The sequence below is a fragment of the Thalassophryne amazonica genome, unplaced genomic scaffold (genome assembly GCF_902500255.1).
Source record: "Thalassophryne amazonica unplaced genomic scaffold, fThaAma1.1, whole genome shotgun sequence".
In the NCBI taxonomy this organism is placed as follows: Eukaryota; Metazoa; Chordata; class Actinopteri; order Batrachoidiformes; family Batrachoididae; genus Thalassophryne; species Thalassophryne amazonica.
In genome coordinates, this window is record NW_022986260.1 from 263,146 (window position 1) to 280,081 (window position 16,936).

The 16,936-nt window shown below is 45.7% G+C and overlaps 1 protein-coding gene across 1 annotated transcript in view; it reads right to left on the minus strand.

Moving 5' to 3' along the window:
* trim37 (tripartite motif containing 37) overlaps positions 1–16,936 on the minus strand; it is a 405,219-nt gene that overhangs the window by 251,019 nt on the left and 137,264 nt on the right. The window contains exon 8 of the mRNA XM_034165414.1: positions 12,593–12,716. Coding sequence (XP_034021305.1) covers positions 12,593–12,716 — 124 coding nt within the window. The remainder of the gene's footprint in view (positions 1–12,592; positions 12,717–16,936) is intronic.

Genomic DNA, 16,936 nt, shown 5'->3' on the forward strand with positions numbered 1-16,936 from the left:
TAGTTGTAGTAAAAAAAGTCTTCAAAACTGGACCTTTAATCTAGGGGTGTTGTGAGGGGGGCACATCCCTCCCCCACGCCCCCATTCCATCTGGATTCACCCCTGCTTTGGCGTTTGAGCACAAAGAATGGATAACATTTATTTATGCAGAAAACATGACCAGATTTACAGGTAAGAAAGTTTTATTGTGTTTTCACATCATATGGTCCTCAGAAAGAGAGTTTATGTGCATTTGAGTGGAAAATAATGTTAGTTGTTGACGCGTCACCGAGGATCAGCTGTTTTTAGCAGCAGATACGGAGCGGCTCGGAGAAAAGAAAGCATAAAAATGTCTTTGTAAAGCTCAGTGCAGGTGTGCTGTTGTCACCGCGCTTTAAGAGGTGAGGACAAGTCGTAGCTGTTGCAGAAAACCGCAGAAGAAAAGCTCACAGCTCGCTTAAAGTGTGTAGTTCAGTCGAACCCCGACCTCCTGCCCACAGACCAAGTTTAATGCTGCTATCGACCCACAATGCAAAAATAATAGTAACGCACAGTGACTTTGAGAAGTAACTTTAATCTGATTACTGATTTGGAAAGATTAACGCGTTAGATTACTCGTTACTAAAAGAAGTGGTCAGAGTAGAGTAACGCGTTACCGGCATCACTGGCCGGCAAGGGCTCTGTGTTCACAGGGTGCAGGACTATTGTGTGTCCCGAGGGTGAAGAAAAGGTCAGCAGGTTACAGAGCTTTTTATCACCACGCTCCAGCTCTGTGGAATGATCTGCCTGCACAAATACGACAGTCGGACTCTGTGGAGACTTTTAAAGCCAGGTTGAAGACATCTCTTCTCCCTGTTTTATCATTAGTATTTTATTGTGTCTTTTTTTTTTTTATATACGTTTTATTTATTTTACTTCTTTTAATTTTTTTATGGTTAAATTTTTACTGTATTTTAATCTTATTTCATTTTATTCTGCTTTTAAATGCTTGTGAAGCGCCTTGAGGCGATTACTCGTGATTTGGCACTATATAAATTAATAAAATATTATTATAATTATTATAACAAACCGTTGTTCCAGTCGCTGTTGGTATAAGTGGGATACCTCTGCCAGAGGAAATATGGCAGGACCATCACAACTCAAGCTCTATATTTTTAGCAGTTCTGAGAGAACCAGTGGATATGGATCTTGTTCTCCACTGTCACACTGTTCTTTCTCAAGACGTCTAAGATGAGAACTCTCCCTGTTGTATAGAACAGTGAGACGTGGGATTTCAATTCTTGTGCCGTTGCATCACCTGCAGATGACTCTGCCAGCAGTTTACCATCATTAAGTGTTTCAGCACACTCTTGCAGTCTTTTGTCAAGATTCTTTGTCATCACCTTGTGAAGGTCTGTTGCAGGTGTCATGACTCATTTGCCGCCGTTTAGCTTGCGTTTCCTGTGGGGCACCACCTTCAACTGCAGATGGTCTTTTTCTTGCAAGATCGAGTTTTGTGTTGTTAAACATGTCTGCAGCTCTGGTGGGATTTGGCCATGTTTTATCATCGTGTTAATTCTATGCCACTGCCTTCATCCAGCCTTGCTGGGTCAAATTTGAGTGGCATTTCACCAATCTCATGGAACAGTGGCACATTTGTTGCTATCATTATGTGCCAATCATTTTCTGGATTATGGTGTTTAGATGCAGATAAAGAAATCAGACCCACATTTTTATTGTCTTCTTGGCAAAGACAACATTTGCTCCAGTCAGTTTTTCCTCCACTTGTGATTTCATTCAAATCTGCCATTGTGAGACTAATGGTCCAGTCACACGGCACACGACGATTCCTGAACAAAGGGGAAAAAAGGTAAATGGACTGCATTTATATCGCGCTTTTCCATCTGCATCAGACGCCCTGATGTCAGGCTGCTGCCATACAAGGCGCTCACTACACACCGGGAGCAATAGGGGATTAAAGACCTTGCCCAAGGGCCCTTAGTGATTTTCCAGTCAGGTGGGGATTTGAACCCATGATCTTCTGGACTCAAGCCCAACACCTTAACCACTAGACCATCACCTCCCCTAAAGTAAAAAAAAGTCACAATTCATTGACAAAAGGTGGACGAATGAGCTTTATCACCGATTAGCCTGTGAATCAAGAGCGCAAAAGGGATGAAAGAGTAATGAAACAAAACCGAAGCAAACACTGATCTCGACACTTTAAACGAAACATGCCTGGAGCCACTGTCTGTCTGCATCTCTGTGTTCCAGGACCCAGCGCTGGGACAGAGTTCAGCTGCAAACAGAAGCACGTGATCCAACCCACTGTGGAGACCTGTGCGCACGTCGGTGGATCCACCTGCTCTGGTTCCTCGTCCAGAACAAAAGAGGAAACATCTCCTTCATCACCAGAATTCTCACTGTCTGGTTTGTCTTGCTCCAATTTAAAAAAAAAAAAAAAAAAAAAATCTGAAGCACTTGTTAAACATTCATAAGACACCTCATTTTTAGAAAAAAAAAAACAACACACACACACACACTAAATATGGCACCAACATTATAAACACTGCAAACATGCCAAATATTTCTCAAATCTCTCAAATACCACAACTCTAATTGCTCTGTATACCCGAAATGCACACGTACAGTAGTGTTCAGAATAATAGTAGTGCTATGTGACTAAAAAGATTAATCCAGGTTTTGAGTATATTATACAATTAGACTTTTGATGAGGTGTACCTGGTCAGGATAACCCATCCTGACCAGGTCCGCATAATCACGGGTACACTGAAATTAAAAGTCTATAACTGTTTTATTATATGGTAAACAAGAAAATTGGGAGTTTGTCAAACATACTAAAACTGAAAAATCAATCTCAAGTTTCAGCTCTTTATTATTACTGTCATACTGCACCAACAGGTCCAAAATACTTCATGAGCACAATCTCTAAAGCCCCTTTTACACCGGGGCTGAGCTTCCTGTGGTGTCATGACGACGCAGGAATGTCTGCGTCAGGTGCAGCAGGAGGCAGAGAGAAGGTGAGAACGCAGCCTGCAGGTTCTCTGCACAGAGGAATCAGAGTACAGTTTGGCTGCAGACAGACTGTGCACTCTGACTTTTGACTTATCTTCTAGTTTATATTTGTGCTGAGCTGCAGGTCTGCGCTCTGAGTTCTGTTATAGTTTATCTTTCCTACTTTGACCGCGAGATGCGCGTGCGAGATGCACGCGAACGAAACATCTGTGAGTGGAGATGTCTGGAGTTATACTTGCTGTGGACATGTCCTGTTTCTGTCAATCAGTCTGTGAGCAGGACTTTTATGGACTGTATTTAAACACATTTGTGAGAGAAAACCGAGGAGCTGCTGCAGCCAGCAGCGTTTTTTTTTCTGTGCCCTTAGTTTTTACTGCATTGTGTACATGGTGTCGTCATGACGACGCACGACACAACTCCAAGTGGGCCAAAGTAGGCATTGTATCGTGTTATCTGATTGGTCGTTATCGATAGAAGGCGTCGCTTGATTGGCTAGCACTACGCTGCACGCGAGGTGTACTCGGCTCCACCAGCAGTCAACTCGGCATGTGGTACAGCTCAGAAAGTGGTGAATGGGCCGATCAGAAGTTGGCAAAATCATGTACCATATAATATTTCTTATTGTTACATGGGAAACAAGGTACCAGTAGGTTCAGTAGATTCTCACAAATTCAACAAGACCAAGCATTCATGATATGCACACTCTTAAGGCTATGAAATTGGGCTATTAGTAAAAAAAAAAGTAGAAAAGAGGGTGTTCACAATAATAGTAGCATCTGCTGTTGATGCTACAAACTCAAAACTATTATGTTCAAACTGCTTTTTTTATCAATCCTGTGAATCACTAAACTAGTATTTAGTTGTATAACCACAGTTTTTCATGATTTCTTCATATCTGCGAGGCATTAATTTTGTTGGTTTGGAACCAAGATTTTGCTGGTTTACTAGTGTGCTTTGGGTCATTGTCTTGTTGAAACACCCATTTCAAGGGCATGTCCTCTTCAGCATAAGGCAACATGACCTCTTCAAGTATTTTGACATATCCAAACTGATCCATGATACCTGGTATGCGATATATAGGCCCAACACCATAGTAGGAGAAACATGCCCATATCATGATGCTTGCACCACCATGCTTCACTGTCTTCACTGTGAACTGTGGCTTGAATTCAGAGTTTGGGGGTCGTCTCACAAACTGTCTGCGGCCCTTGGACCCAAAAAGAACTATTTTACTCTCATCAGTCCACAAAATATTCCTCCATTTCTCTTTAGGCCAGTTGATGTGTTCTTTGGCAAATTGTAACCTCTTCTGCACGTCTTTTATTTAACAGAGGGACTTTGTGGGGGATTCTTGCAAATAAATTAGCTTCACACAGGCGTCTTCTAACTGTCACAGCACTTACAGGTACTTACTGGAGCAGCGCGACTGCAACAAATTTTGCAAGAAACTGGGTGACAGCCAGGTGGAAATCATTCGGATTATTCAGACGGCTTTCGGTGACGATCCTCTGCGCATCACACAGATTAAGGAGCGGTACAACCGGTTTAAAGACGGCCGCACAACGGTGGAGAGCGCACCTCGCTCCGGTCGGCCATCAACATGCTGAAATGACCAGATCATTTCCAAAGTGAACGCTGTGGCAGAAGAGGTGGACATCAGCACTTTTTTGGCACATCCCACTGTGACAGAAGATTTGGCCATGAAAAGAGTTGCAGTGAAATTCATCGGCACGAAGCTGATGGCGCAGCAACAGCGCCTCCGTGATGAAGCCTCACAGGAGATGTTGTGACATGCCCAGCTCATCCACAATTTCTCGGATTGTCACACAACTGAAAAGCCACCGAAAGACGTCTGAATCTTGCGAATGGTTAACGAGCTGGATATGTCCCAACATGTCCTGCGAGGCTTCAACACGGAGGCGCTTTTGCTGCGCCATCAGCTTTGTGCCGATGAATTTCGCTGCAACTCTTTTCATGGCCAAATCTTCTGTCACAATGGAATGTGCTGAAAAGTGCTGATGTCCACCTCTTCCGCAATTTCTTGGATAGTCACACGACGGTCCAACATCACCACAGTGTTTACTTTAGAAATGATCTGGTCATTTCAGCATGTTGATGGCAAACCGGAGCACAGCGCGCTCTCCACCATTGTTCGGACGTCTTTAAACCAGTTGTATCGCTCCTTAATCTGTGTGATGCCCAGAGGATCGTCACCGAAAGCCGTCTGAATAATTCGAATGGTTTCCACCTGGCTGTCACCCAGTTTCTTGCAGAATTTGATGCAGTCGTGCTGCTCCAGTCGTTCCGTTATTTCCTTGCAAAGAAAAAACAACGAGAGACTCCACCCACCCTCACACAAAGGCTGCTTACAAGCAAATGACGCAACCGACAGGCGTGAAAAAACTCACGCATGCGCACAAAGGTTCAAGGTTTGCTGGCACATCCTGTTAATTCAGGTGCGGCCATCTAACTAAATCTACCAACTACTTTCTACCAGCCCATTGATAAGGGGCGATTAGACAGCATTTGGGACATTAAACTAAGCTAAACTACAGTAAAACTAGTACCATTCTACCATATTGGAGTTAGTAAAGCTAGGTGAGGCATTAGTAAAGCAGGATGAGCTCACACTGAAGCCCATGCTGAGTTTCACAGCAGTGAAGTCACCAGTGTGCCCTGGTTGTTTGCTGACATTCACTCCTTCAGACTAAATATATCACGAACACCACCATCTAAACTGTACATAGACATGAATTTATAGCCACAAAGGTATGTGCTACAATGACTTACACAGAACATTCTCACAAACTTTTATGACAAAAGTATTTTTTGTTTCAACTTAAATATGAGAAACAACAAAGGATTTTGGCTGCCATCTTTGTTTATATATGCTAAATTAAAACTTTATCAAAAATACATAATGCTCCTGTCCACTGACATTGCATAGGCTATATAAAACTAACAAAAATTCATAAACACAGGACCAGAAGCACATAACCTGTGCAATAAAAACTTGATTGGCGGCCATCTTGAAAAAAGGTGGCCATCTTGATATTTTAAGTGGCTTTCCAGTAAATCTGTAGACTGAGCCTGGGAAGATGTGCCAAAAAATTCATGCTTCTTTGTCTAGTTGAAGTATTTTCCTGATAAAATGGATTTATCTGCTGCACTAAGAAGATTGCCTTGCATCAGTGAGAAGTTGGATGTCTAGAAACTTCCTACTTTTAAACTCTGATAAGACTGAAATGATGGTTCTTGGTCCAGTGAGACATTGGCATCAATTTGACCAGTTAACACTCAGCCTCGGCTTGTGTGTCATACATCACACTGACAAAGTGAGCAACCTTGGGGTAATTTTTGATCCTTCATTGTCCTTTGACCTCCACATTAGAAATATTACTAGGACTGCCTTCTTCCACCTGCGAAATATAGCGAAGATTCATCCCATCCTGTCTATGGCTGATGCTGAGACCCTGATCCATGTGTTTATCTCTTCTAGATTGGACTACTGCAATGTTCTATTTTCTGGTTTACTGCAGTCTAGCATTAGGGCTCTCCAATTGGTTCAAAATGCTGCAGCCAGACTTTTGACAGGAAGCAGAAAGTTTGACCACATTACACCCATTTTGGTGTCTCTTCACTGGCTTCCTGTCCCAGTGAGATCAGATTTTAAGGTTCTGCTACTAACCTATAAAATTATTCATGGACTGGCACCTCCCTACCTAGCTGACCTAATTAAACCTTACGTACCGGCCCGGGCTTTACGTTCTCAGGGTGCAGGACTACTTTGTGTCCCTAAGGTGAATAAAATTCTGCGGGTCACAGAGCTTTCTTTTATCGTGCCCCTGTTCTGTGGAATGATCTCCCTGCATCAATAAAACAGTCAGATTCTGTGGAGACTTTCAAGTCCAGACTTAAGACGCAATTATTTTCCCTTTCATATGACTAGCATACTGGCATAGTATAGTTCTACACGTTTTACTCTTTTAAATTCATTTTATTAGTAAACTGAGCTTGTTGCGGCCTCAACTTTATCTAAATTCTGGATCTTTTAGTGGCCGGCGACCACCTTAGTATTTCTTCAGTTTTTTTTGTTGTTTAATGCTGACAAATTATACAGTATTTCTTGTCTTTCTGATGCCTGATTCTGTTTTTTCTCTCTGTTTGAGGTGCAGCTCCATGCAGAGATGGGTGTGGGTGTTTTCTTCTGCAAGTCTCCTGTCCTGGACACCAGCATGAACTAACAAAATTTCCTGTATTATTTGTATTGTCTATTGTGTCTGATTCATGGCCCAAGCAGAGGGTCATGCCTTTGAGTCTGGTCTGCTTGAGGTTTCTTCCTCAAATCAGAAGAGATTCAGAATCAGAAACGCCTTTATTGTCATTGTAATTTGCATTACAACGAGATTTGAGTGCAACTCCAAAAAGGTGCTTTCCGTGGTGCAAGTAATTTTTAGCCAAATAAAAGACAGTGAAATTTAACAGTAAATTATTCAGAGTATATGCACAACTATATAAACATAAGGTCAAATAAAATAAAATAAAATGAAATGTGGACCAAGTAAAATGTAAAACGAGAATTATATACAACTGTGGAATCATATTGCACGGAAATATTGCACATAGTTTACAGATATTGCACAGGAAACCTGAAAAGTGCAGATTAGAGTGATTTGTTATTGTTCAGTGGAGTTGCTGCTGGACTTTCTTCACCACCACTGTGGTGTTGGCAGTCCAGGATAGGCTGTCAGAGAGCTGCACTCCCAGGAACCTGATGGAGCTGACCCTTTCCACACAGTCCCCTTGGATGTAGAGCGGGGCCTGGTCAGCCCTGTTCTTCCTGAAGTCCAGGATTATTTATTTTGTTTTTGTGGTGTTCAGCGGCAGGTTGTTAGCTGAACACCACGCTGTCAGTCGACTGACCTCATCTCTGTAGTCGGTCTCATCCCCCCTGAGATGAGCCCAATCACGGTGGTGTCATCCGGTGGTGTCATCCGCAAACTTTATGATGGTGTGGGCTCAGTACACAGCCTTGAGGGGAACCATGCTGAGTGTGATGTTGGAGGAAAGGTGGGGCCCAAGTTTCATGGACTGTGGGCGGTTTGTGAGGAAGTCCTTGATCCACTGGCAGATGGGGGTGGAGATGCCCAGATGTGTCAGTTTCTGGACCAGGATCTCCGAGATGATGTGGTTGAAGGCTGAGCTGAAGTCCAGGAAGAGCATCCTCACGTAGCTCCCCTGGTGCTCCAGGTGGCTCAGCGCGGTGTGGAGAGCTGTGGTGATAGCGTCCTCTGTGGAGCGGTTTGCCCTGTAGGCAAACTGGTGGGGGTCCAGAGTGGGAGGCAGACAGGCTCGAATGTGCTGAGAGGCCAGTCTTTCAAAGCACTTCATGACCACAAGCGTAAGTGCAACAAGCCTGAAGTCATTTATGCTCTCCACTGCTGACTGCTTTGGGACTGGAATGATGGTGGAGCATTTGAGGCAGAGTGGAATGATGGCCTGCGACAGGGACAGGTTGAAGATGCAGGTGAAAACTCCAGCCAGTTGGTCAGCACACGCTTTGAGTACCTTTCCAGGTACACCATCGGGGCCGGCCGCCTTCCAGGGGTTCACCGCCTTCAACACACGTTTCACTTCATGTTCCTGAAGTGTTAGCGTGCTAGTGCTGGAGGGTGGTGGGTGTGGAGTTGCTGCTGGTCTGTCTGCTTCGAAGCGGGCAAAGAAGCGGTTCAGCTCCTCTGCCAGCGAGGCGTCAGACCTGGCACTTCCTGGGTTGCTGCTTCTGTAGTTGGTTATATGATTTATTCCCTGCCACATCCTTCTGGGATCATTCACAGCGAAGTGGTCCTCTATCTTTTTATTGTAGCAGCCTTGGCCTCTCTGATTCATCTTTTCAGATCGGACCTGGCCGTGCTGTACAGGGCCCTGTCCCCTGATTTAAAGGCAGTGTTGTGGCTTTTTAATAGGGACTGGACTGTACTGTTCATCTAGGGCTTCTGGTTTGGAAAAACCCTGACCCATTTGTTGACGGGGACAGTGTCAACACAGTTCTTAATGTAGGAGAGTACGGTGTCTGTGTTCTCCTGCAGGTTGTGGCTGGAGAACAAATCCCATACAGTTCATGAGAAGCAGTCCTGTAGCTGGGAGAACGCTCCCTCAGGCCAGGTTTGGATTGTCTTTCATTGTGGCTTTGTTCGCCTCAGCAGGGGGGTGTAGGTGGGGGTGAGGGACAGGCAGAGATGGTCTGATCCAGCGAGATGGGGGAGGGGAGTGACTTTGTACGCGTGTTTTATGTTTGAGTAAACATGGTCCAAAGTATTTTCCCCTCTGGTGGCACACTTCATGTACTGGACGAACTTAGGGAGTCTTTAAACATGCTTGGTTGAAGTCACCAGTAATGATACAAACGCCATCCGGGTCGACCAACTGCTGTTTATTTACACAGGCAAGCAAGAGGCTAAGGGCCGTGCTAACGTTAGCATCAGGTGGGATGTAAACAGCAAACACGACTACTGTGAGCTCCCCTGGGAGATAAAGGTCTGCACGAGACTGCCAGCACCTCTAAATCAGGAGAACAGTGAGAGTCAATGACCCTGCTGCTGCACACCACTCGCGGTTCATATAAACACAGAGCCCCCCCCGCTCTTACCCGAATCACTGGTTCTGTCCTGCCGGTGTAGCGTGCGGCCTGCTAGCTTGACTGCAGCATCGGGGATCAGCAGGTGAAGCCACGTCTCCGTGATGAAAATAACTCTGCAGTTCTGCACAAAGCTGTTCGTAGCCATCTGTAGCTCTAATTCGTCCATTTTGCGTGTAATGGATCTGGCGTTTGAGAGGAAGAGGCTTGGTAATGCTGGCCTGTGAGGTTGTTTACGTAGCCTAGCATCAGAGCAGACTGACATCCTCGCTTCTGCTTCCTCCCAGACAGCAAATAGATCTGGGCCGGATGTACTCCAACATCTGGTACCAATCCTGAAAACAGATCTGGTCCAGACAGTTTTTGCATCCTGGTCCAGATCCGGCATGGCTCCGCTTTACAGTGCTGGAACAGATCCAGACCAGATCTGAACTGGATCCGCAAAACACCAACTGTTTACAGACCATATCCGGCACGGATCTGGGACAGATGTGGTCCGCATCACAGCACCGGATCTGTTTTCAGGATTGGTACCAGATGTTGGACTACATCCGGCCCAGATCTATTTGCTGTCTGGGCTGTGTCTACGCCGCCTTCTCCGCCTGCTGGGCAGGCTGGTAATCCACGGAGAGCCCGGTGTTCTCTCTATGTCCTCCAGGATGTTGTGAGACTGGTGGAATTTGCTCGTAACCAACAGTTTGTACCTCAGTCTGAGGTCGAGAAGGTTCTGGCGGCTGAAGTCGTGGGTCGCTGTACAAAACTCGAAGAATATACGCGCAAAAAGTAAGAAAAACAAGAACCAAATTGGATAGCTAAAAGCCGCTGCACCTGTGCGCGCTGCCATTTTGCTCACAGGGAGGGAATTTTTTCTTCTCACTGTCGCCTGTGTTCTTGCTCTGGGGGTTGGTAAGGTTAAACCTTACTTGTGTGAAGCACCTTGAGGCAACGTTGTTGTGATCTGGTGCTATATAAATGCAATAAATTAATTAAATCAACCAGCAGGAACAACATTTGATGTCTTAATCCTTAATACTTTCCACCTGTGAGGGAGGAAGAGAATCACAGAAGGAAAAATACACACACTGACATTTTTATAACAGCCTAATATAACTTTTTTTGCTGGTGGTCCTACGCGGTCTCCAAACCAAGTACTAATCAGGACCAGTTGTCCACAGAGTGTCCTCGGCAGCAGAGCAGGTGGCTCTGTGGGACAGGAGCTGCACTACAAACCCAGTGAACTGGGTTGGATTTGACAGAAACTGTGTCCTTCAGTCTACTTGTCAGTGGGCTCAGACAGGTACATGTCAAGGGTGCTGGAAACTGACAGGCCTCCTGTCCATGGGGAAGTTGTAGACTCATTAATTTCACAATCCAGTACCCATGGATCAGCACGGGCCTGATGGGCCTCAGGGCCTGGACAGGGCTTACTCTCTACAGAGTGTCATGAAGGGCCAAGAAGGTTCAGGAGTGTTATGATGACCTGAGCAGGTGGGGCTCCTCCCCTGGGCATCATGTCACAATCATCTGTGAACTCAGCTGCTGAGATCGTCGGTATCAATGAACCCTGGTCCATCTTGGCCCGTCAACACTGTGTTTGCGTCAGAAGCTTCCTGTTGGGGTTTCTGCAGAGCTCCTTGGATCCAAGCAGACACACCTGTAAGCTGCCACTGAGACAATCTGTTTGTTGGAGCCTTCCTGAGGTCTCTTGTGAAGTTGAGGGCTGCAGGTGTGACCCCTCTGATCGCTCTCCTGCTTCAGGCGCCGTCCTGGGTGTTGAAGCACCAGTTCAAGGCTTCTGATTTGGATGAGGTGACTGGTTCTCTTCCAGACAGCAGAAGGCCTCCAGGGGGCCTGTTGGTTGACATTTGTTTCCTCTCTGTTGTCTATCAGGATTTGTTTGAGTCAGAAACACATATCCAATAACTTTCTGGGGCCACTCCAGTCTGTGTTTGAGCCCCAGAGCTGCCCCCTCTGAAGTCTGTCCACTTTAGGTGTTTTCATGTCAGCTGTGAGGGGTCGGTACCATGCAGGAGGACAACACCTGCTACTACAACCATGAACATCCTTCAGCAGAACAGTGATTTATTCATTTATTTCTTCATTTGTTTGTTTGTTTATTTCTTTGACAAGCCTGTGACAGTCATGACATCACACCTTCAATACGAGTCCACTTCCTGGTTTTGCTACCTCACACTATGTGGGAACAGTACCTCAGTACACATGAACTGAACTCAAGACCGCCTTTTTAAGTAGACCCAGTTCAAGGAGCTTTCCAGTACAGTGTTCACTGCACTGTACTTTGGGGTCAACTGGACCTGGATCTGGGTCCCGTACTGTGGCCGCAGACTCTGCCTCAGTCACTGACCTCAGTGTGACCTTTAACACCACTGATCCCTGCAGACTGCTGTCCAAAGAGCAACAGGGCATCACGACACTGAAATATCCTGCAGTGACATATGGCATACCTCAGGGTTCTGCTGCTGGCCCCTTGTTGTGTTCATGTTGTAGGACACCTGTTGCTCAAAACATGTCACCTTGGTTGTAAGCACCCTTGACATGTACCTGTCTGAGTGCACTGACAAGTTGACTGAAGGACACAGTTTCTGTCAAAGCAAACACTGCTGATGTGATGTTTGAACCCACTTTGCACTTTGACCTGAGAAAATGACCAACATGAAAGACAGGAAGCAGGACTCAGACATGCAGGTTCATCCACAAAAGATGGAAAACGTCCTCTGCAAAACTAACTGAGCAACGACGAGGATGGAAATGGCAAAAGAGTACGGATACGACCAGGAAACACACATGCACACACACAAGAGAAAATAAAAGCATATCAACAATGAGCAGAGCTGTGTGTCTGACTGTCCAACTGCTCAACTGTCCAACTGTCTTACTGGCCAACTGTCCGACTATCTGACTGTCCTAGTGTCCAAATGTTCTACTGTTCAACTGTCCTACCCATTAGAGTGATGAGTTTATTCTTCAGCTGGTTGTCCAGTCGAGCAATCATCATCTCAACAGCATTCCGGATCTCTCTGACCCGCTCGTCCTTGGCTCCTCTGACGGCCTCCACATTCCGTTCCTGAACAACAGAAACAAACAAACAAACATCAAAAGAAACCCTCTTTAGCAACAACGTGCACGCTCTTATTCTGCATTTCTTCAACGTTAAGTCGATGACGCCGTATCTCACCATGTGACGTGCACGCTCTTATTCTGCATTTCTTCAACGTTAAGTCGATGACGCCGTATCTCACCATGTGACGTGCACGCTCTTATTGTGCATTTCTTCAACGTTAAGTCGATGACGCCGTATCTCACCATGTGACGTGCACGCTCTTATTCTGCATTTCTTCAACGTTAAGTCGATGACGCCGTATCTCACCATGTGACGTGCACGCTCTTATTCTGCATTTCTTCAACGTTAAGTCGATGACGCCGTATCTCACCATGTGACGTGCACGCTCTTATTGTGCATTTCTTCAACGTTAAGTCGATGACGCCGTATCTCACCATGTGACGTGCACGCTCTTATTGTGCATTTCTTCAACGTTAAGTCGATGACGCCGTATCTCACCATGTGACGTGCACGCTCTTATTCTGCATTTCTTCAACGTTAAGTCGATGACGCCGTATCTCACCATGTGACGTGCACGCTCTTATTCTGCATTTCTTCAACGTTAAGTCGATGACGCCGTATCTCACCATGTGACGTGCACGCTCTTATTCTGCATTTCTTCAACGTTAAGTCGATGACGCCGTATCTCACCATGTGACGTGCACGCTCTTATTGTGCATTTCTTCAACGTTAAGTCGATGACGCCGTATCTCACCATGTGACGTGCACGCTCTTATTGTGCATTTCTTCAACGTTAAGTCGATGACGCCGTATCTCACCATGTGACGTGCACGCTCTTATTCTGCATTTCTTCAACGTTAAGTCGATGACGCCGTATCTCACCATGTGACGTGCACGCTCTTATTCTGCATTTCTTCAACGTTAAGTCGATGACGCCGTATCTCACCCTGTGACGTGCACGCTCTTATTGTGCATTTCTTCAACGTTACGTCGATGACGCCGTATCTCACCCTGTGACGTGCACGCTCTTATTGTGCAGTTCTTCTACGTTAAGTCGATGACGCCGTATCTCACCATGTGACGTGCACGCTCTTATTGTGCATTTCTTCAACGTTAAGTCGATGATGCCGTATCTCACCCTGTGACGTGCACTCTCTTATTGTGCATTTCTTCAACGTTACGTCGATGACGCCTTATCTCACCCTGTGACGTGCACGCTCTTATTGTGCATTTCTTCAACGTTACGTCGATGACGCTGTATCTCACCATGTGACGTGCACGCTCTTATTGTGCAGTTCTTCTACGTTAAGTCGATGACGCCGTATCTCACTCTGTGACGTGCACGCTCTTATTCTGCATTTCTTCAACGTTAAGTCGATGACGCCGTATCTCACTCTGTGACGTGCACGCTCTTATTCTGCATTTCTTCAACGTTAAGTCGATGACGCCGTATCTCACTCTGTGATGTGCACGCTCTTATTCTGCAGTGTTTCTGCATTAAGTCGATGACGCCGTATCTCACTCTGTGACGTGCACGCTCTAATTCTGTATTTCTTCAACGTTAAGTCGATGACGCCGTATCTCACTATGTGACGTGCACGCTCTTATTCTGCATTTCTTCAACGTTAAGTCGATGACGCCGTATCTCACTCTGTGACGTGCACGCTCTTATTCTGCAGTGTTTCTGCATTAAGTCGATGACGCCGTATCTCACTCTGTGACGTGCACGCTCTTATTCTGCGTTTCTTTAACATTAAGTCGATGACGCCGTATCTCACTCTGTGACGTGCACGCTCTTATTGTGCAGTTCTTCTACGTTAAGTCGATGACGCCGTATCTCACTCTGTGACGTGCACGCTCTTATTCTGTATTTCTTCAACGTTAAGTCGGTGACGGCATATCTCACTCTGTGACGTGCACGCTCTTATTCTGTATTTCTTCAACGTTAAGTCGGTGACGGCATATCTCACTCTGTGACGTGCACGCTCTTATTCTGCGTTTCTTTAACATTAAGTCGATGACGCCGTATCTCACTCTGTGACGTGCACGCTCTTATTGTGCAGTTCTTCTACGTTAAGTCGATGACGCCGTATCTCACTCTGTGACGTGCACGCTCTTATTCTGTATTTCTTCAACGTTAAGTCGATGACGCCGTATCTCACTCTGTGACGTGCACGCTCTTATTCTGTATTTCTTCAACGTTAAGTCGATGACGGCATATCTCACTCTGTGACGTGCACGCTCTTATTCTGTATTTCTTCAACGTTAAGTCGGTGACGGCATATCTCACTCTGTGACGTGCACGCTCTTATTCTGTATTTCTTCAACGTTAAGTCGGTGACGGCATATCTCACTCTGTGACGTGCACGCTCTTATTCTGCGTTTCTTTAACATTAAGTCGATGACGCCGTATCTCACTCTGTGACGTGCACGCTCTTATTGTGCAGTTCTTCTACGTTAAGTCGATGACGTCGTATCTCACTCTGTGACGTGCACGCTCTTATTCTGTATTTCTTCAACGTTAAGTCGATGACGCCGTATCTCACTCTGTGACGTGCACGCTCTTATTCTGTATTTCTTCAACGTTAAGTCGGTGACGGCATATCTCACTCTGTGACGTGCACGCTCTTATTCTGCATTTCTTCAACGTTACGTCGGTGACGCCGTATCTCACTCTGTGACGTGCACGCTCTTATTCTGCATTTCTTCAACGTTACGTCGGTGACGCAGTATCTCACTCTGTGACGGGCACGCTCTTATTCTGCATTTCTTCAACGTTAAGTCGGTGACGGCGTATCTCACTCTGTGACGTGCACGCTCTTATTCTGCATTTCTTCAACGTTAAGTCGGTGACGGCGTATCTCACTCTGTGACGTGCACGCTCTTATTCTGCATTTCTTCAATGTTAAGTCGATGACATCGTATCTCACCATGTGACGTGCACGCTCTTATTCTGCATTTCTTCAACGTTAAGTCGATGACGCCGTATCTCACCATGTAACGTGCATGCTCTTATTCTGCATTTCTTCAACGTTAAGTCGATGACGCCGTATCTCACCCTGTGACGTGCACGCTCTTATTGTGCATTTCTTCAACGTTACGTCGATGACGCCGTATCTCACCCTGTGACGTGCACGCTCTTATTGTGCAGTTCTTCTACGTTAAGTCGATGACGCCGTATCTCACTCTGTGACGTGCACGCTCTTATTCTGCATTTCTTCAACGTTAAGTCGATGACGCCGTATCTCACTATGTGACGTGCACGCTCTTATTGTGCATTTCTTCAACGTTAAGTCGATGACGCCGTATCTCACTCTGTGACGTGCACGCTCTTATTCTGCAGTGTTTCTGCATTAAGTCGATGATGCCGTATCTCATTCCGTAACGTGCACGCTCTTATTCTGCAGTGTTTCTGCATTAAGTCGATGACGCCGTATCTCACTCTGTGACGTGCACGCTCTTATTCTGTATTTCTTCAACGTTAAGTCAGTGACGGCGTATCTCACTCTGTGACGTGCACACTCTTATTCTGTATTTCTTCAACGTTAAGTCGATGACGCCGTATCTCACTCTGTGACGTGCACGCTCTTATTGTGCAGTTCTTCTACGTTAAGTCGATGACGCCGTATCTCACTCTGTGACGTGCACGCTCTTATTGTGCAGTTCTTCTACGTTAAGTCGATGACGCCGTATCTCACTCTGTGACGTGCACGCTCTTATTCTGTATTTCTTCAACGTTAAGTCGGTGACGGCATATCTCACTCTGTGACGTGCACGCTCTTATTCTGTATTTCTTCAACGTTAAGTCGGTGATGGCATATCTCACTCTGTGACGTGCGCGCTCTTATTCGGCATTTCTTCTACGTTAAGTCGGTGACGCCGTATCTCACTCTGTGACGTGCACGCTCTTATTCTGCAGTTCCTTTGCGTTAAGTCGGTGACGCCATATCTCACTCTGACGTGCACGCTCTTATTCTGCAGTGTTTCTGCATTAAGTCGATGATGCCGTATCTCATTCTGTAACGTGCACGCTCTTATTCTGCAGTTCTTCTGCGTGAAGTCGATGACGCCGTATCTCATTCTGTAACGTGCACAATCTTATTCTGCAGTTCTTCTACGTTAAGTCTGTGATGCCGTATCTCACTCTGTAACGTGCATGCACTAATTCTGCAATTATTATGAGTAAAGTCGATGACGACGTATCTCACTCTGTAACGTGCACG